The sequence below is a fragment of the Dama dama genome, chromosome 23 (assembly GCF_033118175.1).
Source record: "Dama dama isolate Ldn47 chromosome 23, ASM3311817v1, whole genome shotgun sequence".
Classification (NCBI taxonomy): Eukaryota; Metazoa; Chordata; class Mammalia; order Artiodactyla; family Cervidae; genus Dama; species Dama dama.
Window position 1 is genome coordinate 14505092 of NC_083703.1, and position 21887 is coordinate 14526978.

Sequence of the window (21887 nt, forward strand, 5' to 3'; positions counted from 1 at the left end):
GGGGCCGGACGGCTGCAGCAGCCCGAGCGCCGCTAGGGGATGCAGTGGCTCAAAGCACCGAGACCCGCCCGGGAGGTTGCAGCCCGCGGGGCCGGCCAATCGCGGCCGCGCCGCAGCCTCGCGCGCTGATTGGCCACTTTCCGGCCCCGCCCCGGGCGCCCCGCCCCTTCACCGGGCTGTCTCTGATCTCCACTGCCTCCGCCCGAGGCTGCGAGGCCGGACCCAGCGAGTCCCGCGAGCTGCGGGGCCCCGGGGAGGTCGCCGCAGTCCTGCCCGGCGGCCCGGGTGGGGGCCGCAGGAGGGGGCTGGGGAAAAACGCCGGGAGCGGGAGTAAATAGGGCTCTGGGCGGGGAGGAGGGAACAAGTTGGGTAACCGGAGCAAAGACCCGAGTGCTTGGGGAGCCAAAGATTCTCGCCTCCCCCACTTTCATCCATCAGTATTGTCACTCTGGTCAAAAGCACGCATTGATTACGAATATTAGGTCTGGAAGGGACAGCTGCAACAGCTGAGACATTCTTGCCAGAGGCTTGTGAACGCCAGAGGCTGGGAGAATGTTGACCGCGACCACCAAAAAGTTGCCACCGACATTTCAATCAAAGGCACATTCCGCCCCCCCAACCCTCCCTCGCCCCCCTCCCCAGTTCCTCAATTTCTTAGGCAGTTCTCAAGAGACGCATATCTCCATGTACTCTGATATTACACTTTTTTTTTTCCTGACCACTTTTACTTGCAGAGACCCCACATCCATAAACGACCCAATACCTTGGAATGAATGCCAAAAAAATTTGCTCATTTAAAAAGTCTGAAAAAGAACGGCTGTCTGTAGAAATAAACTTCATGAATGGGGCAGACCGGTGTCCCCGGCACGGAATAATCCATCGAGCCGGAATGAATTGGCAGGAGCCGGAGCCACATTTAAAGGGCCAGAGCGCGTATTCCCTCCTGCCCGCCCCCTCCGCCCCGAAGCCCCTGGCGCGCCTCGCCCACCCTCTCCGCCGCCCCTCCGCCCGGGCAGCCCTCCGCGGCGCCCCTTTCCGGTCAGTGGAGGGGCGGGAGGAGAGGTGGGGGGTGGGGGTGAAGTCCTGAGCGGGTTTGGGTTGCAGTTTCCTTGTGCTGGGATCCTGTCCCCTCCTCGCCAGCGCCAGGCTCCTCCCCCGGCGGCGCGGATGACACTAGAACCTCCTTAAGTTCCGTCGCGCCACAGCTGTCTGCGAACACTGAGCTGCCTGGCGCCGTCTTGATACTTTCAGAAAGAATGCATTCCCTGTAAAAAAAAAAAAAAAAAAAATAGAGAGGGAGAGAGAGAGAGGAAAAGAGAGAGAGAGGGCCGGCGAGCGCGCGAGGCAGAGCGAGCCACGCAATCTGCCCGGGCAGTTTCTGCTCTCCTGGTCGCACGCCTCCTCCTCCCCTCTGCTCCTTGCTACCCAGGTTGGTACTGGCGACTTTTTTTTTTTTTTTTTAGAAACTTTGATTTGTTTTCTGTCTCCATTTGGGAGGACTTTAAAACACGGAAAACGCAACCCTCCTCTTTCGGAGAGTTTCTGGAGGCTGGAAAGTCGGTCCTGGGACCTCGGTCCCCGGAGGGAGGGAGCTGTCGTTCAAGTGGGAACCGCTCAGTCAGTCCCGGGATCCTGGAAGAGCCAGGCAGCTGGGGATGCGCTCGGGTCCTTCGCCGCCTCCCGGTTTTCCGAGCTCCGGAGGGGGCGTGCGCGAGTGCGCGCGTGTTAGCGTGTCCCGGGGGCGCGGGCGCGGGGCAGGACGGCTCGGGGGGGAGGAGGTGCTACTTCATACTCAGGTGCTAAGTACTTAGGATCTCATCCAGGTCTCCCCTTCTCTCCTTTGCAGGTGGCCCAGGAAAGGCTCAGTCTTGGAGCCGCCGAGGAGCCCCGGGTGCACAGGAGCCTCACTTGCAAAATTCTAGCCAGTCCTCGGCCCCCTTTTACAATTTGGTCCTTTTTTGTCCTCCCGTACCTAATTTTGGGAATTTTTTTTCCTTCCTCTTCTCTTTGCTAAACTACCCCGCAAAGATTTATTAAAAAAAAAAAAAAAATCTCACTTGCTCACCTTTCCTTCCCAGCTTTCCCATTCCCCCACTGAAAACAAATCCTTAAACGACCCCCGCCCCTCCGACGGCAGGAGCACCTGCGGAGCCTCGGAGCCCCCGACCGCCCTCTCTCTCCGCGCGCGGGTTCCGGGCCCGGCGAGAGGGCGCGAGCGCAGCCGGGGCCATGGAGGTGACGGCGGACCAGCCGCGCTGGGTGAGCCATCACCACCCCGCGGTCCTCAACGGGCAGCACCCGGACACTCACCACCCGGGCCTCGGCCACTCCTACATGGACCCGGCGCAGTACCCTCTGCCCGAGGAGGTGGATGTACTTTTTAACATCGACGGTCAAGGCAACCACGTCCCGTCCTACTACGGAAACTCGGTGAGGGCCACGGTGCAGAGGTACCCTCCGACCCACCACGGTGAGTGCGCCCCGGGTGCGAGGACCCCCCCCCCCCCCTCCCCCGGCCGGCAGTCCCGGCTCCCCGGGTTGGGGAGGCAGGGAGGGACCAGGGGGTGGGGAGAGCCGGCCAAAGCCCCCCCAAGTGCAGCTGCTGCTCCATTTAAAAAACTGGGGCCCGGAAATGGGCGAGGAAGGCGTCTCGAACGTCGCTAGAGTCTGTTTTTCAAAACAGTCGCAGCAGGCGCCTTTGCGCGGCTGCGGCCCGGGGGCCTGGCGCTCACCTGGCGGGCGCCGCTCGGCAGCCCTTTCTCCCCGCGCGGCCGCGGCTTCGGGGGCCTCGGAGGTCCAGGGCGCGGGGAGAGCCGAACCTCCGCCTCCGCCGGTCACCGCTCCCAGGCTGGGCATCCGGCGCGGGCCAAACTTGGCTGGGGCTTGGTTCTTGGGGCGTCGCTCCCCCATTTATCCCGTGGTTCTCTCTCGGGGGCTGCTGCCGGCGTGCCTCGGTGTGTTTCTCCAGCACATTCCCAGAAGGGCCCAAGGAATGTATTTATTCTCCTCGCTGTGTTTCGGCCTTTGCCTAAAACTAGTGCATTTGGTTTTTAGGCATATCTCCTAACTCTAGGCTCCGAGGAAGGGAAGTCTGGTGCTTGACCAGGTTTTGGTGGAAAGACTACCATTTTAAGTTTGAGACATTTGGGGTTTCCTAGATTCCCGCCTGCACAGAATTTTCCTGCGTCTATGCTTTTTGGTTGCCTCCTTGCCTGCTCCAGGCAACTCTTGACTTTCTCTTTCCTCCTGCCTGCAACTGACCCATAGGGTCCCAAAGAAGATTTAGGATCCTTCAGGGTTTCCTTCTATGAATGCGATTCCAGTATTTTCTTTTTTCTTTCTCTTTTCATTTTGGGAAGTTCGGGAGACTTCTGAAATGGTAAAGAGAACCCCAGCGCTATGAAGTTGAGGGGGAAAGCTCTCAAACCTTCCATCTGTAAGCGGGTTCCCAGAGGAAAAGTAGGAGCAACGTTTTAGGTGGAGGAGCTGTGAGTTGCTCTCCTGGAGATCTGCCCTGGTTCCCCTGCTTCCATCGCAGGGTTGGGGCTGATGACAGAGGCCCTGCGGGAGCCGCGTTCTCACTCTGCTGTCACCAGGTTTTAAACAATTGTTTCTGCAGAGGGGGTGCTCTTTGCCCTCGTTCTGTGCAGATCAGCAGTTAAGTGGAAATGAGGTAAATGCAGCCTTAATATTATTTACTATACGACTTCCTGCATAATGTGAAGCGTGACCCTCCGTGTTCAGAGAACTCTCCTTCCCCCTTGTCTCCCCTCCCCTTCCTCTCTCTGAAGATTTTAGTTTCAGTATTGTTCTTAATGGTTAAATAGAATGTCAAACGCTGAGACAGGTACTGGATTAAAAGATCAATAAGTGTGTGGATTTGCACTTGCCGTTTAGACTTACCCCTCTCAGAGTGTCTTTTGGTCTGAGTTAGGGCTGCCTTATGGCTCTGTATTTTAAAGGAGGGCTCAGTTTACTGTGTGTGAGCGAAATAGACACAGAAACTGGAATTTTGTGTCTCTGGGGCTCAGGTGAAAATTCATATATTACACTGGTGGAATCACAACCCTGGGGTTGAGATGGGCCTGATTTTTTTTTTTTTTTTTTGGTAGGATTTGGGAGGGTGACAAAGGCAGACAAAAGTGCCATCCCAGGGTCTAGCCTTGGTAACTTTCTCCAAAAGCCTGAGCAATTAATTTTCCTGCAAATCTCATTTCAGGCCTGGTCATTTATAAGCCAGCAGTGAAGTAGGGGTACATGGAAATCACCCTAAAATGGCCCTTCTCCTCTCTTCCAAGACTTATCCTTCCTGCTCTGGGCCTGGGCCGCTGGGTCCGTGTGTTCTTCTGGTTTTGAGTGGTCCTGCAGCCGGGCTAACCCCTTTAGGCCTCATCCTTCACAGCCCACCCTCTTATCAGGCTGCCTGGGATTAGGTCTGGGCTGGGGGCTGCTGGGTCATTGAAAGAAACCAATAAATCAAGTCAGGTTCCAGAGAGGGACTTCGGGCCTGTGATTTAGAAAGTGTATCTGGAGAGGCCAGGAAAGCCAGGGCCTCTTCTTGCTCCATCGCAGCAGGTCTCGAGGGTCAGACGCAGGCCCTTGATTCCCTGGATCTGGTGGGACCTTGGGATGGGAGACAGGGGGTGTGCTGGCCCAGGTACCGCTGGGGCCAGTCTGTGTTGAGGTTGTCCTGATGCTGGGGAGGCAGGGGTGGAGGGCGCGAACGCCCCGGCGCCTTTGGGGGCTGCTCTCACCTGCCCGTATCTCTCTTTGGCCCCTTCCTTCTCCAACAGGGAGCCAGGTGTGCCGGCCACCTCTGCTGCACGGATCCCTGCCCTGGCTGGACGGTGGCAAGGCCCTGGGCAGCCATCACACCGCTTCGCCCTGGAACCTCAGCCCCTTCTCCAAGACGTCCATCCACCACGGCTCCCCGGGGCCCCTGTCGGTCTACCCGCCAGCCTCATCCTCCTCCCTGTCGGCGGGGCACTCCAGCCCGCACCTCTTCACCTTCCCACCCACCCCGCCGAAGGACGTCTCCCCAGACCCATCCCTGTCCACCCCGGGCTCGGCCGGCTCGGGCCGCCAGGACGAGAAGGAGTGCATCAAGTACCAGGTGCCGCTGCCCGACGGCATGAAGCTGGAGTCGGCGCACCCCCGCGGCAGCATGGCTACCCTGGGAGGGGCGGCGGCCTCGGCCCACCACCCCATCACCACCTACCCGCCCTACGTCCCTGAGTACAGCTCCGGACTCTTCCCGCCCAGCAGCCTCCTCGGGGGCTCCCCCACTGGCTTCGGATGCAAGTCGAGGCCCAAGGCGAGATCCAGCACAGGTAGGAACCGTCTCTCCTCCAGAGACCCTTCCCCCTTGCCCCCCAGCCCCCTCCCCAGTCTGAAATCCCAGGCAGGGACGAGAGAGCCCGCCTTCCCGGTGCTTCCGAGGGGGGAGGATGTGGTGTCTTGTCTCGGTCCTGTCTTCAGAGCAGAGGGCAAGTGGGATCTGGTTGAAAAGGCCCCTTAGAGCTGGACTAGGAACAAGATAAACAAAAACAAACCCCCATCTCCTGCTTGTCCTGCGGGGGTGCTGGAGGGTGCTGGCGGTAACCTTTAGTCAGTTTGCAAGCCCAAATGGAAGGCGAGGGGATAAATCTTTGGTGTTTAATGCTAAAACGAAACCTCCTGAAACCCAAACAAAACAGGTCCCTCCTCTGATCCCTGGGCCTCTGTGTCCTGGCTCTCCCCCTCCGCTCAGCTCAGAGGGGGTCAGGCAATCACCGGAGGACAGCCCTTGACACAGACATGTATAAATAAAGTATGTGTATATTTTTCGTCGGGGGCGGGACCCAGGCAAAAGCAGGACACACGTTCTCTGCGTGGCAAAAGGGGGCTCGAATCCTGACTTCTGGGTAGAGAGGGGAGCTCCGCCCTGGGGAAGCAGCTCAGTGAAGATCAAAAGGGCTTGTTACCTGCAGTATCTTTGGGTACTGGGAGCCCAGTACTAGGCAGGGGCAGGAAGGTGTCTGACGACCTACTCCCGGATTGATCTGAAGCCAGAGGGGTTAGGAAGGACGGAAAAAGATTCCCCAGGTGCCTGCCTCTGCTTCCTCTGCTCATTGCTCCTAGAAGAGCACCCTGCCCCCCTAAAATTGAGCTGCATGTGTATTCTCTTGGTGTAGAGGCTGGCATGAAAAGAAATGCAAAGCCCACACAAAATATTTTTTTTTGCTTTAAAAATAAAATAATCCACTACCCATGTCGAAGCGGCTGAATCAGAGTCAGGGGTTCTTTGAGATGCCTTTTCACTGTAATTTTTTTTTTTCTTCGAGGTGGTTTTGGGAAGATTGGCATGTCTCCTTGGGAAGTAGCCTTTTCAGGGTGGGTGTCTCAGTCCTGGTCTGTCCTAACTGCTACTCCCCCCAGCCAGTCTCTCTACAGACTCTGTAGACACTGAAGTGGTGGAAATCGCTTGTCTTTTCTGGATGAGACAACCAGTCTTGAAACAGAGCTTGCAAAACCCGGGTTTAGAAAACTTCCGAGAGAGGGCTCTGGGCGCCCCAGTGACCATGAGATCAGTTTCCAGGGTTTTTTTTCCAGGGTGACATTCACTCCGACTGCCTGGGCAGGACTGTCTCTATTTAGTTGATATGTTTCAGCTAATCCAATTATTTTCAGACTGCTGCACGCGACAGTTGCATTGTTTATCCCGAGCCAGGAACTTCACTAGAGCCCGGATGCGGTTAGGCTGACAGAAAAACTCAGACCTGCATGTTCAGTACATGAAAGTCGGCCGAGGGAGAGGGAGGCGGCGGGAGGAAGGGAGGACAGGCAGGAAAGCGGGGAGCGGAGGGTCCCCGCCAAAGCGGGGAGGGGGAGGTTGTTGATCAAGGCTGGATGGCTGCTGGCAATAAGAGCAAAACCTGTGCAGTTTTGAGGTCAGGGTGGGATTTTTTTTTTTTTAAAGTTCTCTTTTCTGGTAGGGCTGAAAAGTTGGGGGAAAGATCGTGGTCTCTGAGGCTGGGGTGGTGGTTTGTGGGGGGGGAGGGGACACAGTGACTTTCCCAAATGCCTTTGGTCCTCTGCCCTCATTTCAGAGTTTGATTCCCCGCGACCCCTGTCGTGCGCACCTTCTGCCTTTTTGGGTTTGCCTGTCTCTGTCACTTTCCTGGAGACTCAGGACATTGGGGAGGGGTGGGGGAGAGGGTTGCGGTTTCCCTAAACCAGAACCAGGGGCACCTATATACCTATTTTCTTTTTTGGGGTTGGGGAGAGAGGAGAGGAGCCGATTTAAATTTGGCTTTTGACTTCCTCCTCCTTATTCCTTTCTCACAGTTTGAAAAAAAAAAAAAGTCCTGGGCCGCACACCTGGGCAGCAAGGGAGTTGGGACTTCTGGGAGTGTGGAGCGTGCAGGGGAAGTTTCCAGACTCCTAGGGAGGGTGGAAGGGGTGGGAATTCCTGAGAAGGGGACTCTCTTGGTTTTAGTGGTTGCTTTTTTTTTTTTTTTAATTTAACCTCTTCTTCGCAATCGCCTGAAGGAGGAGCCCAGAGAAGAGAGGGCTGTCGCATTTTGGAGAAACGGTTGAGCTGTGGTTTAGAGCACCTATTGCTTTTCTAACGCCCGGGCTGTTGGGCTGGGATGTGTCTTTGCAAACAAGAGACTATAAGCCGTTTTTCTTCAGCAGGGGAGGGGGGCACCAACTCTTAGCTTCCCGCCGCCCCCCCCCCCGGGCTCCCCTCTGTGGTGGGGCATTCAACTGCCCCCTTTTTCTTCTGCAATTTCCGTACCCCTTTCTATCTAACTCCAGGCTCAGGCTTACAGTCAGAGGCAGAGGGGTGTCTGAAAATGGCTGTTGAATGCTAAGAGGCCTGCGGTTGTCACCTTAGCGTGAGGTGTCTGTCTGAGCAGCTCACACCAGGCTGTGAGCGCGGAGAAAGAGAGCAGGAGACAGTCAGGGCCTCCCTAAGGAAAACTGGTTGTTTGCTGAAGTCACAGATTAGAGGCAACAAGGAGAGAAAGGGAAAGAAAAAAAAAGAGAGAAAACCAATGCGAGGCAATCTCGAACTTGCCGAGTGAATCAAGACAGAAAATTGCTCTAGTGTGCAGAGCCTCGCTGGAGAGGCAACCGTTGCTGGCTTTCAAAGTCCCTCAGAAAAGGAAGCTGTCATCCTCCCTGCCGCCTGACAAAGGAAAGGAAATCAGACTGATGGTGTCAGGCGGGGACACCCTCAGCCCAGGTGGCCCAGGTGCCCAGGAGCGGGGCGGTCCAGCCCGAGCTGCTAGTGATGGAGGAGGCTTGGGGTCCAGGAGACACCCCCAAAGGTCTGGGGAGTGAAGCAGCATGGGGCCCGAGGCCCCTGTCTCTGCAGGTGGGAGAGTGGGCGTGGGCTGGCTGCCCCCAGGAGAGGCTGGGCCCGTCCCACGGAGGGCAGAAGGGCTGGGGGCCCCCGGCTGCCTGTGGCCACTCCTCGCCCACTCGCCCTTCCCTCCTTCCTCTGCGCCTCCGCACCTTCAGCGGCCGCATCCCTCCGGCTTTTGACCCCAGAGCAGAGGCCTCTGCTTGTGACTCAGCCCAGAGCCTGCTGGGTGCCTTGGAAGCCCTCCTGGCCCTCTTAGGGCCATGCTCGTGTGGATCATCGCGGGGCTTCTTGGAAGGCTCTCTGTAGACCCCAGGTTAAGAATCTTTTTGGAACTGAGCAAGGAAAATGAAATCTCGTAACTCCTTCACATTTGGTTTTTTTTTTTTTTTTTTTTTTTTGAGAAAAGCGAAGTGGACAAAACTCAGCGTGCCTCCAATTTGTAAAAGGAGGCCACAGCCACTTTCATTTCCAAAAGTCCGTTTCCTTCCTCAGAGCCCGCTCCTGGAGAAGAGCCCAGGCTCTGGGGGTGTCCATTCCCTGCCACCCCTCATACTGGGTCTGGGGCTTTCCTAAACCTGAGCAGGGCCCGGGCCCTGGGCTGGCCTTGCCCTCCAGGGGCAGTCGGTTCCCTCCCCCACCCCCATCCCGTCTTCCTGGTAGTTTGGGGTCAGCTGATTAATCTTTAAAAACAACTGTTAGGGGCTCATTTTTTCCCCCACCATCCCCAAGCCTCCCCCCAGCACCTGGGAGATCCTCCGGTTCTTGGAGGACCGGCTCCCAGTTGGGTCCCTCTGGGTGGGCTGTGAAGCTGGTGTGTCTTCCTCAGGAGACTGAGCCCCCCAGGAGTGGGGCACGTTCTCCCAGAAACCTTCCTCCTCTTCCTCCCCCTGCAGAAGTTCAGAAGAGCTGGCAGGCAGTTCCTACAATAGCATCTGGAGGGCTTCCCCCTGGGGGCTTCCCCTCTGGGGGCTTCCCCTCCGAAGGTGGGCCCGGTCTGGTCACTCTCCAGCCCCTAGAGTGAGCATTGTTCCAACCCGGCCTGGCCGGTTTTCTTGTTGATTTTGTTTGTTTGTTTTTTTGGAAAAAGAGCAACTGCAGGCAGGCCTTGGTTAATGAGCCGACCGAAGGGCCTCCCAGGGCCTCCCTTCCCCCTCCCCAAAGTGGCCCATCCTCCTGATCTGCTCCTCACCTCTTAACACTTCCCCTGATTCTGTCTCCCTCCCCCCATCTCCAGCTCCCTAGCCTTCAAGATGCCTCCGTGTGTCCCTCCAACCCTTCAGACTGGAGTCTCAGGGGCTAGGGACCCGCAGAAAACCTGGGCCTTTTCTAGAGAGTAAGAGAGATGGTGGGAAAGCAGTGGGCCCTACGGGATCTTCATCTTTTCCTTGCTAGCCAGGGACGTTTACAGTTTTATTGGAAGTAAAACCTAAAGGCCTCGCTGCTAAAAATCAGTCAGCCAATTGATCCATCTGTTCATCTGTTTATTATCTGTTTTCTCGATCTAGCCATTGATGAATCTTTCCTTTGGCCTCATCCTGATCGTCATTATTTAATCAATCTGTATAGACAGACCTGGTGACGAGAATGGATCATCTTTGTTTTCCTCTGAGGGAAATGCAAGGAGTGTTTAGCTTTTGCCATTGTCCGGGGCTCAGGATTTTCTCAGGGAACTGTTTCAAGTTGAAATTTGCCTTCTTCCTGGGCTCTGCTTCATCTTCCCCATCGAGTGGGGCCGCCCTGGACAGGTGTCTGTTGCTTCTGATTCCTGTGTCACTTCTTGAACCAGGAAGCTCTGTGTGTGTGTGTGTGTGTGTGTGTGTGTGCATGTGCATGTGTGGGTGTGTACCTGTGTGTGCCTGTGTGTACATGCATGTATGTGTACATGGGGAATCGTCAGGCCATGAGAGGGCTGTACATTCTTTTTCAAGGGAGCTGGAGGTGAGAAAGTTCCGCAAAGGAAGAAAAAGAGAGGAAAAAAAAAAAGTTGTCTCTTTAGCTTTCATTCCCTAATTCTGCTGGCAGCTTTTTCATGTGTCTTCCTTCCATAAGTGACTTATGTGTGATGTTGTTTTCAGAAGGCCGGGAGTGTGTGAACTGCGGGGCGACATCCACCCCTCTCTGGCGACGAGACGGAACGGGGCATTACCTGTGTAATGCCTGTGGCCTCTACCACAAGATGAACGGACAGAACCGACCCCTCATCAAGCCCAAGCGAAGACTGGTGAGTTGTCCCTGGGGCAGCCCTGACCTGGCACTCTCCATTTTGTGTCTTTAATTTCCCCTCTTCAGAAAGGAGAGCTTTCTGCAGGAAATTGGCAAGACAGCTCAAAATCGTGTCAGCTGGCTTGGGGAAGCTTTCCCCTCATCTTTGTTTTTTCTTTTTTTCAAATTAGATATACAGGGAAGTGTACTCTCTCTCTCTCTTTATCGCCCCCTCCATGATTCTTAAGTCACCACATTTTTAAGGATGCTGACTTCTGGTTTATCAAATCTTAAATATCTTCGCTGGTAGAATGATTGCTTTAATGGGACTGGGGTGACTGATTTGAAGTGTGTCGATAGCCACCGTTTCACAGAGAAGGTTAGTGGGGGGATGGAGGCTCCCGGGTGCCACCCAGAACTTGTTTCTGGAGTCGTAGCAGGGGTCTCCCAGGAAGTCATGATGGCCTCAGTGCTGCCTTTGTGCCCCGGATGAGATCTCATGTGGCCGGGGCTGTAAGATGAATGGGGCTCATTAATTGCATTGCACAAGCAGCAGCCGGTGGCCTTGTGGAGTTTTTCTTCTTCCGTGGTCTGTGGAGTTGAGGAGTTGCCACAGGTCAACGCAGGGGAAAACTGATTTCTGTCCCGCTCCCTGGTCTCTCCTAGCGTCTAGTCCGATTTCCCCTTTGAACTCCCGCCAGCCCGTGACCGCTTCCTCTCTCCCCCTCTTTTTTCCCTTTCTTAAACCTCTTGACCCCTAGGAATACTTGAGAAAACCTGGCACAAGCAAGCACGGGTAAGGAAAACTAGCCGGAGAGGTTCGTTTGCAAACTTGTCTCTGGAACCTCAGGCCAGACTGAATAGCAAGTGTATGTAACAGACAAATAAAAGCAGGCTTGGCAAATGATAACTCTAACCACAGTCAAGAGATCAAAATGCTTTTTGTGGTGATGACATTCACCAGGTGGAGAGGGGAGGAGGGGAATTTCCCCGTTCTGATGAATGGATGAAGTAGCATCCCTCAGATTGTAAGGTGGACCCCTCCAAATCCTCTGCATCCTTTTTAAAGAATTGTTTGTTTTCCTCATCAGATTTTAGTGCATATGACAACCTTTCACATCCTCTTCAGAAAAAGGAAAATCTTTCTAGGGATGGCCATGCCCACGTGACTTTAATTTTTGGCCATCCTAGGTCTCCAGGCTTTATTCTTTCTGATCTTTGCCCCCGTCTCCAGCTTTCACAACCTTCCCCGGACTTGTCCCCATGCTCTTTGGTACTTTTTTTTTTTTCCTTTCTCTCATGTGCAAAGCTAACTTCCCAGGAAAAAGCTGCCGGATATCTGAGCTCTGGAGATAACTCATAAACAACAACTCAGCTTCCCCAACCTAAACATCAAGATGTTTGAACGTATCAGAACAAGACGTTGTTTGAAAAAAAAAAAATGACTGGAGGTGTTAGTGCAGAATGAATATGATCACACCACAAAAGAATGTTCTGAATCACTCCAAACCTGGCCTTAGGAAAAAAAGAGAGAAGGGGGGGAAAAAGAAAAGAAAAAAAGGAAAGAAAACAAACAACAAAAACTTTCTTTTTGAAGTAAATCATGATATCATGATAATCGGGCTCTTTTTAAAAGGTAAAGAAGAAATAAGAGCAGTAAAGTCTCAGACCCCGTGGTTGTTTGGTTGATGAGCAAGAATGCATTTGACATTTTCTCGGGGTTTCTTCTGTCTGGGGTGAATTGCCTAGGAGGGCTAGACTTGCATTTTATATAGTTTTGTCTTCATTCACCTTTCGTAAGCAATCTCTAGAACTCTGAGTAATAATCGCTTTTAATTGTAGAGTTCCTTTGCTGTCACATGTGAAGCTGTCTTTTCTTTCTTACTCATCTCTTCTGGGTGGTTTTATATTTTTAGTTCCATAGAATTCATATGCTCCAGAGAGACACTGGGGGCCCATTCAGGATGTATATGCATATATTTTCAGCACTTAGGTGTATTTGACTTTTGAGTATCTAGAACTTCTTTTTTTCTTTCCTATATTTCCCTGTCTCTCCTTCCCGCCTCTGTCTCTCCAGTTTGCAGTTTCTGCTTTGCGCATTTTCAGAGGCGCTGAAGACCGCTCCACCCCTTGGTAGATGCATATCTAACACTAAATAAACTCAGGCCATGCCGAGGCCATGCTGGAAACAGGAGAAGGGAAGACCCATAGAAATTTTTTCCTAGTGGTGGAGGATTTTCATAAATCTCTAGGTTGCTTTATTAATATACTTTGTCTTCTGCGAGTGAACCAAACAGTGTGACTTTCAGAGCTTCTGTATAAATTCACTGAAAGTCTGAGCTTGCTCAGGTTCATGATACCTTCAAGACCCTGCAAAGGGCTATACCACGAGCCTCGTTACTCCAAACTCTTATTTTGTTGGCTGGTGTTTTGTGCTTGAACCATCCCTTCCCAGTTGTTGGGCTGAGAAATCCAGTGCTTGAGTCTTAGTCTGTTAGTCTGTTATATCCAAGTATTTCTTTTAAAGTGGAGAAAACCAGTCCAGGATGATAATAATCATCGCATGACATTAGATAATTGTCAAAATCCTTAAGCATCAATTTCATAACTTCATTTTCTTCCCAAAAGTATACAAGAACACCAGTTAAGTCTTAAACGATCATGTTTCATAAAGGCAGATGGACAGAGGTTTGTGGAATGAGAGACAGTACTCCTGGACTGCGGTGAATTATTTTCCAAATGGACTACTCAAAAGTAGAACCTTCTCATTTACGAGGGAGAAGGGCTGTGTTTCTAGTTCCACAGAACACAAAAACTAAGAATTACTGGGGGAAAAAAAGTGCCATAGCTCTGGTATTTAAACCTGTAGAAAAGGGGAGCATCTCTGGGACAATTTAGTAGCTTTGAAAGGAGAGGAGTCAGCCTGGTTCATTCAGAATTGCCTCCGGGTTTTCCATATCTGGCCACTTTGAGTGTTTGGCTCAACTTCTTGCCGGATAAAATATTGATGGAAAATCTCACCCTGATCCTTGTCATTTTGTTCCATGCTCTCATAACCATGCCAGAATTTTCTTGATCACAGATAAGGAACAGCTAAATTCTTTCTCTTTCTCTTGCCTTTGATAATGTTTTTGAGTCCAGGGACAGAAATAATTTTGTAGTTGAAAATTTCTTTTCATGTTACAGGAAGTAGTGAGGAGATGAGAGGGGTTACCAGGGACCCACCTTTATTTTCTTTCAAAAGTTTTTGAGCTTAAGTTTTTTTTTTTTTTTCCAAGTATGGATGCAGGGAATAGTTCCCTAATGCATTTAAGTACATCAAAAAGTGAAAGAAAAATCTCCCTTTTAAAGGAAATGAAGGCCGTGACACAATCAAATAATTAAAATTCAGCTTGGGACTGGCATCTGACCTGTGACCATTTGGCTCTGTGAAGAGTTTACAGGAAACTTTCCAGGGAGTCAGATGAATTGAAGGCAGAAGTGGGGCCTGTGTTCCTGGTGGATTGCGGAAGTCCTTGTTCTTCTCAGTTTGTCTCATTAACCTAAAACCACTTAAAGAGGATGAAGATGGCTCTCACCACAAGTTGACCGAATCTGAAAGCCTGGGCCGTGCACATTTAGGATGGCTGCAGATGGGCTGGGTCTGGTTCACGTAGGACGTTCTGGTTTGGTGCTTTCTCTGTGGCCCACGCTGTGTGTGTCAGCCACATATGCACAGACATTCTCTCATAGTGTCAGCAGCCTGCTCTTCTTATCACCTAGCATTTCTTTATTTGGGATCTAGAAGGCACTTCTGATGCTTGGGCTTCCTCTTCCTTGGCTGTTAGTCTGTTGTGATGACCTGTATCTTTGTTGAGAGCTGTTATTCTGGGGAGTCGCTCTGCAAAAGGACCTCCTGGAGGCCCGGTGAAGAAAGCCACAGAGAGCCTGGTAGCCAAACATGTCTGGTTAATTCCAAAAATTATTGCAACCCATAAAAATGAAACATCTGGTAGACTCTGTAGGAGGGGGGGTAGCTTGTGATTTAGAGAGATGGGATCAGCTTTCTGATCCTCCCAAATTCCTCACCCCGGGGGACAGCAGGCTACCTGCTGACCACCGGACCACGGTCTGATCTACTCCTAGGCCAGTGGGTCAGCTGTAATTTTCTTCCTGATGCAGCTTTTGGGGATCTTTATTACTTTCATGTGGGCCACTTGCTAGTTTTGATTTCAGTGATAATTTTTTTTTTTTTTAAAGTTGGTCTCCGTGGTTCTGCAAACCCATTTAACATTTGTTTTGATTTTTATCCTCCCCTGTCTACCCCCTCCCCAGTCGGCAGCAAGAAGGGCAGGTACGTCCTGTGCAAACTGTCAAACCACAACTACGACTCTGTGGAGAAGAAATGCCAATGGAGACCCTGTCTGCAATGCCTGCGGGCTCTACTACAAGCTGCACAATGTAAGCGTCCCGGGGTCCTGCCCCCCAGATAGCCTCGGGCGGGTGATGCACAGTGCATGGCATTCCCCTTCCCTGGTCCCCTTCTTGATTTCTTTTAAAAAAATGTTATTGGCATGTAGTTGATGTGCAATGTTGTCTTAGTTTCAGGTATTCAGGAAAGTGATTCAGTTTTACCTATACAGGTATCCATTCTTTTTCAGATCCTTTACCTGTATAGGTTATTACAGAGTATTGAGTAGAGTGCCCTGGGCTCTACAATAGGTCCTTGTTGATGATCCATTTGAATCACCCAGTGAGGAGCCTCAGAAAAATCATTGCAGTAGGATTCAGCGTGGGAAAGGACTGGGCACAGTGAAGCCTTGTCAAGACTCAAGGGTTTAAAATAGGTCGATCCCCCTCTCCGGGCAATAAAAGCCGTCTCCCTCGAAAAAATAAATAAATAAATAAATAAAATAAAATAGGTCGATCCAACCTCTTAGTTTGTATTGGAAACAGAATGCGTGGTGGACCCGGTCTGGGTTTTTAAGGGGGAAAAAAAAATCTTCCCCTTAGCAAACTGAAAAAAGTTGCCAGTCATATTTTGATGTTTTCTTGCATTTTAAACTTTTTGCAAAAAAAGAAAGAGTGTGCCAGAGAGTGGAAGAGAAGGGTAAATAGGATTGTAATGCATGATGCAGGAGTTCAGGGCAATTCAGTTACTGAGGGGTAGAGAGCTTGGCATAACCTGTGCTGTGAATTTTAAACGGATTCTCTGTATAAAAGATACGAGATGAAATGGCTGAGATATTTCATCTGTTGAGTTTGTCCTCCCTGGGAGAACTCCCGCAAGGCAGCCTGTGGAGGTTATCCTTTCCAGGGAAAATAATGCCTTTTTCCTTATAGATCATATTAGCAGAATGGTAATTGTCAGTTAGTCTCATGGGTTTGGCTGTGTCAGTTTTGATCTTTCAATTTGGGGATCCTCCCATCTTGTATTATCTCTACCTTTAAAAAAAATTCAGCTATTTTTTTTTTTCCCTCGTACAACTCTGGCTGACAGGCTGTGACCGTAATGAGGCCTGATGTTTATGTTAATCCCAGAGAAGGAATTTGTTCTCTCTTTCTGTCTCTGTCTGTCTCTCCCTGTCTCATATCATGTCTCTGGTTCCGTCTGGTTTTCCTGAAGTCTCTTGGCCAGTCTGACTGGCAGAGTCTGGGAGTGAACTGGGGACACGCAGAGGGGTTTGCTCAGAGCCATCCTGGCAGTCAGCGAGTCTTACCCAGAGACGCGAATTGCGGAGGAAGATTTGCTGGTTAGAGTTTTTGAATCACAGGAGAACTTCCCAGGGTCACCTTAGCAATCTAGTCCTTTGGTACCTCTTGGGACCCTCCCTGCCAGCGTGTCATCTCTGCTTGATACTCAGGGCTTGTTGCTGACGGAACGAGGGTCTTATTACAGTCCATCATTTCTCTCTCTCGCATCCCTAGACTGTGGTCTGTGTACATTTATCAGCGATGAAACCCCAGGCCCGTTTTTGCTTTGGGGAATTTCCTTGCTCACTGCCATGGAGAGAAGCAGATTTGTGATTAGAATCTGGAAAGTTTGGGGCTATAGAGTTCTTGTGCTCACCCCATGGTAGTCAACAAAATGATTTTGGGGGTGTGATGTATGGTTTGTAAAGGACTTTTATGTTGTTTGACAACATTTGAGCCTCAGAGAGTCCCATGATGTAGACAGGACAGAAATTATTCTGATTTTGTTTTACTTGAAAAAATGATGACTCAGAGAAACAAGGATGAGGCTGATGAATTAGAAGGGCCCAGATGGATTTCTGAATAGCGACCGACCTTCCAGGGAGATCAGGAGCTCAGGACTATTGGGGACCAGGGAAGAGTGAGCCCCTTCTTATTGTAGAATATGCCAGAGACCTGTTCGGAGTAATGGATTGTGTGTGTGTATGTACTTCTTTCTGATTTCCACAGAAGTATAGGAATTATGAGAAATGAACCAGAAATAAATTTCTTTGACTGCTCAGCCACAGTGAGATGTGATCTCAGTTGTATCCAATTGAAAAGCCATCTATTTCTGAAAGATATGCTTTTCTCATTAAATCCAAGAGAAGTCAAGGGCCCTTCTTCATTGCTTACCCCCACTCTATTCTTTTTCTCTTTTAAATATTTGCTCATTTATGTGGCTGCCTTGGGTCCTAGTTGCATCGTGGGAGATCACTCATTGTGGCTCACAGGTTGAGTCGGTTAGTTCTCCAGCCAGATCTCAAACCTGCCTTGCGAGGTGGATTCTTAACCACTGGACTACCGTGGCAGTGCCCCTCAGCCTGTCCTGGGCCCCAGTGTCAGATAGGTGCGTGCTCATCCCCCAGAGTGGTTTTTCTGCCTTCTCTGGTCTAGTAAGACTTCACAGAAGGAGGCGGATTTGTTGTGTATTTAACAATAAGAGATACTAATCTATGAACATTCTCGTCTTGTTTTGTTTTGTTTTGCCCATCGAGATACCAGGCATGCCCTAAGTTAGTTCCTGTCTCCTTATCTAGGTGTGTAGATAACTACCTATCTCAGTATCAGTGCTGGGACTAGTTATCTGGCTTTGTGTGGCTATCTGTGTAACTAGATATTATATTTAGATACCTGGCCCTGTATATCTAGATATCAGCATGAAGAGCATGTGTCTAGGTGATATCTCAGGGGAGATTTGATGTGACAGTAGATTCCTATCGCCTCTGTAGGCAGCATCTTTATCTTGATTATAACTTTGAGGAAGAAACCCTGAGATGTTCTCTGAGCAGCAACCTTTGAGGTCCTCTGCCGTCACTCACTCGGCCTTCCTATGCGAGGGTCAGAGCTGAGGTCAGCCCGCCCCCAGCGGGTCTGCACTCCTGCCCAGGTGACCAGCTCAGCCCCTGGAAGCCGTGAGTTTGTTTCTCCCAGAAGTGTTATCAGCAGCCTGACCCTCTTGACTTCTGGGTTCCCACTTCCTTCACTATCTCCTTCTAGCTTTTGGAGCAAACAGGCAGATCTTTGAGTCACGAAACCTTCTCTTCCTCCACCTTTGAGGACCCTGGAGGAAGAAGTGGTTTCTTCTCCAAGGAGTCAGGAGTGACTAAGGCCCTGACCTTCCCCCCTTGCCCGTTTCCCTGGAAATGGGGCTGAATGTGTGGTTGGTTTGCTGTGCGGGGCAGGTGGCTGCCGTTGAGGTCGATCTGATTCTGACTCCTCGAGGGGAATGATTAGTTTGCTTTGTCAAGTTCCCCCACCCCTACCTTAAGCAAATGTGTATTCAAAACAAAACACATGAGGCTTATCAGGAAGAGAGTGATGCTATGCTGCCCTGAAGACGAAGAGCAGTGATCAGGAGAGTAGGTGCTTGCCTTGGTCTTTTTCCTCAACTTCATGCTTGGGCTTTTTTTTTCGTAATCTTTTGTTTACCCTGGAATTGTATTTGTTTTATTTTTTTTTATTTTTTATTTTTTGGCCACCTGAAGTATGGGACATGCTCCCTGCCCAGGGATCTAACTCTTGCCCCCAGAATTGGAAGCTCGGAGTCCTAACCGGTTACTGGACTGCCAGGGAAGTCCCTCATGCCTTGGCTTTGCTTTTTAGGAGGAGAGTGCTTTCAGGCTAGCACAGGGCTTTGCACCCCCTAAGTGAATATTAAATTCTTGTGGATTGGTTGTTTTGCTGCTCATCTAGTTAGAAGTGAGTCGTCAGGACCAGGTAGAAATTGCAACTTCATCATCACAGTTGCTGTGGCCGGGGCAAGAGGTTACATTTTTGCAAAGACGCATTATATTAAATTCCGACCCCAGAATGTACAAATTTTAGGGGGAGATTTTTTTTCCCTGTGTTTAAAATGACTTAAAATTTTTTTTTTTATGTCTAATGGGAGGATAATTGCTTTACAGTGTTGTGTTGGTTTCTGCCATGTAGCGCCGTGAATCAGCCATAAGTATATACGTATGTCCCCTCCCTCTTGAACTGCTCTCCCACCTTCCATCCTACTCGGGGTGGACACAGAGCACTGACCTGGGTTCTGCAGCAACTTCCCACCAACTGTCTATGTAGGGGGAGGTTTTACAGCACCTCTTGTTTCAACAGGCCATTAGAAGAGAGGCAAGCAAAAATTACTTTGAAGCAGTCCGGGCTTCTCAAGGCAGAGAGACAAAGCCCTTAAGATCGATTGCCTCGTAGTGCCAAAGTTCTAAGTCACATTTTGTACCAGTAGACCAGATATATTTCCCTCTTGAAAATCCCTCCCTTGCCTCTCTTCTCCTGAAATCGTGTAAGGTAATTCTAGGAAGAAGACAAGTTATTAGATTTTAGTGAAGCAGAGAAATACAGCCATCTTGGGTGGCTCAAGAATATGGTCCTTGGGGACAGAAAGTTGCCTGAGACCAACTTTCCCCCCAATGATTGGTGCAAATGAACAAAACGAATAAGCCCTGCTTGGAACACCTTACCTGGGGCCTCTTGGTTTCTGAAATTGATAGAGGCTGAGACCCTCCCCCCCGCCCCCATCGCAGAACCCTCACTTGCAGATCTCTGGGGTCTCTGGGAAGGAGTCAGGGGGTGTGGGTAGGAAGGGGCCCCCTGAAAGCAGATCCCTGATCTGGGGTGGTCAGAGGAACCCATGCCTGGCTGTGGAAGTCTGCCCTCTGTCAGAGCCAGCCAAAAAAAAGTAAAAAAAAAAAAAAAAATTGATCTCTGTTTAGATTAACAGACCCCTGACTATGAAGAAGGAAGGGATCCAGACCAGAAACCGAAAAATGTCTAGCAAATCCAAAAAGTGCAAAAAGGTGCACGATGCGCTGGAGGACTTCCCCAAGAGCAGCTCGTTCAACCCCGCCGCCCTCTCCAGACACATGTCTTCGCTCAGTCACATCTCGCCCTTCAGCCACTCCAGCCACATGCTCACCACGCCCACGCCGATGCACCCGCCGTCCAGCCTCTCCTTCGGACCTCACCACCCTTCCAGCATGGTCACCGCCATGGGCTAGGGCCCCTGCGTGAGCCGCGCTCACCGGCCTCCCGGCGAGAGTCCCTCCGGCCCCCTTCTACGTGCATTTTCGCAGGAGCAGTATCATGAAACCGAAACCCGATGGATCTGTGTTTTTGCAGGCATCAAGCAACCCAATGTTGTGGCCACTCGGACAATGCAGCCTACCGTGGTGTCTGTGTTCTCACTCCCCGAATCTGGATCCCATTTGTGAATAAGCCATTCAGACTCACATTCCCTATTGAACAGGGTCTCTCTAGTGCTGTGAAAAAAAAAAAAAAAAAGTCACCGAACATTGCATATAACTTATATTATAAGAAATACTGTACATTGAAAGAAGACTTGATTGCCTCTCGGTTGCTGTCAGGAAGGCACGGAGGACGCCATGCCTTTTAAGGACGATGGGGGGAAAATAAAGAGTGGAGATTAAGAAGAAACTAGGTCAGATATCCAAATGGACAAACTGCCAGTTTTGTTTCCTTTTCCTGGTTACAGTCGTTTGATGCATTAAAGGAAAAAAAAAAGGAAAAAAAAAAAAAAGAAAAAATGTGTAGGCAAATCATTTGTTCAAAGCTGTGGGCCTCTGCGTAGGAAATTCTATTACTCCGGGCAACATATTCCATTCTCAGGTTGCCCTGGAGGGTTCAGCTAGACTTTCCTGGGCCTTGATGCTTTGTGAACATGTCCCTGTAATTGTTGTTTGTATGTATAATTCAAAGCACCAAAATAAGAAAAGTTGTAGATTTATTTCATCATATTATACAGACTGAATTGTTGTATAAATTTATTTCCTGCTAGTGTTAAGTACTGCTTTTTTTTGTTTTGTTTCTATTTTAATATTTTCTTTCTCTCTCCATTTTTGGTTGAAAAAACTAGGTGATGTTCAGTTGACCTAAGGTGGTTGTGCTCCACGGGGCTGATTTTTTTTTTTTTTTTTTCCATTTTGTTTCTTGATGATATTTATTAAATAGCTTCTAAGGGTACAAGAGCATATGTCCTTTGTCACTTCTTCCGCAGCCTGTGCTATGAGGGTAGCAGTGTATGAGCTACCCGCGTGCATGTCAGCGGCTCAGGCCCGCCAGCCCTGGGTCCTGAGAGCAGCCTGGCTGAATGTTAGCGCCTGTTGTGTTCTGTGTTAGTGATCACTGCCTTTCATGCAGTCTGTTGGAATAATAATATAAAGAGATAATAAAGTTAAAATATTTAAGAAACAACCAAATAACATCGTATTGAGAGTGGTGGCCAAGCTCTTCTAGAATCTGGATGGAAAGCAAATGGAGTTTAAACAAAGTAACAGCCCAGTGGTGTTCAGTCACACCCTGGGAGAGAATGCAAACCCCAGACAGGAACATCGATGTGTTTGGGAAACTGGGCATCTTTGGAGCTCGCGATGCAGCCCAGAGGAAGGCATCCCCGGGGCTGGAGGAAGTTCTGTGGTCTGCTCTGAGTTGCTCTTCCCTTGCTCCTGGTCTGGCCTCGAGGAGATCTTCTCACCAGAGAAATGGGAGGGTTTCCTTGTTGAGATTCTCAGGCGGGCGGGTTGCAGTTGAGAATTCCTCTTGGTTCTCTACAAGATGGAAAGGAGCTGGGCTGGGTCTTGAGTTTATGTCTGTTTTGCTTTTCTACTGTTGAATCACACCACAGTGAAGGGTGGATTGGAATGTTTGCGAAACATGAAATAACCGTTTTGTAACTTACGCTGTATAGTTTCCTTTGACTTTGTTGACAGAATGTGTAACCCTGGCACACATTTGAAAAATCTCTGTTAATTGCCTCTCTGCTTTCTTAGCAAATATTTCAAAGCTGAAGCTCAATGTTGAAATAAAGAAGTAGAGAATTACTGACATGCACGTGAGGCTCTGCCTGGCTCCTAATTCGGACGTGGTTTCTGGGGACTCCTGA

At 50.2% G+C, this 21887-nt stretch overlaps 1 protein-coding gene across 2 annotated transcripts; it reads left to right on the forward strand.

Moving 5' to 3' along the window:
* Nucleotides 1–1263: 1263 nt before the first annotated feature.
* GATA3 (GATA binding protein 3) lies at nucleotides 1264–20278 on the forward strand. 2 transcript variants are annotated; one of them, XM_061126047.1, is made up of 6 exons: nucleotides 1264–1429; nucleotides 1847–2470; nucleotides 4794–5330; nucleotides 10429–10574; nucleotides 14870–14995; nucleotides 19702–20278. In XM_061126047.1, exons 2-6 carry the CDS (start codon nucleotides 2230–2232, stop codon nucleotides 19984–19986), a joined length of 1335 nt encoding a protein of 444 aa, XP_060982030.1. In that variant the 5' UTR covers nucleotides 1264–1429; nucleotides 1847–2229; the 3' UTR covers nucleotides 19987–20278. The 2 variants fall into 2 exon arrangements, with proteins under 2 accessions (XP_060982030.1, XP_060982031.1); XM_061126048.1 differs by having other exon boundaries at nucleotides 10432–10574.
* The last annotated feature ends 1609 nt before the right edge of the window (nucleotides 20279–21887 follow it).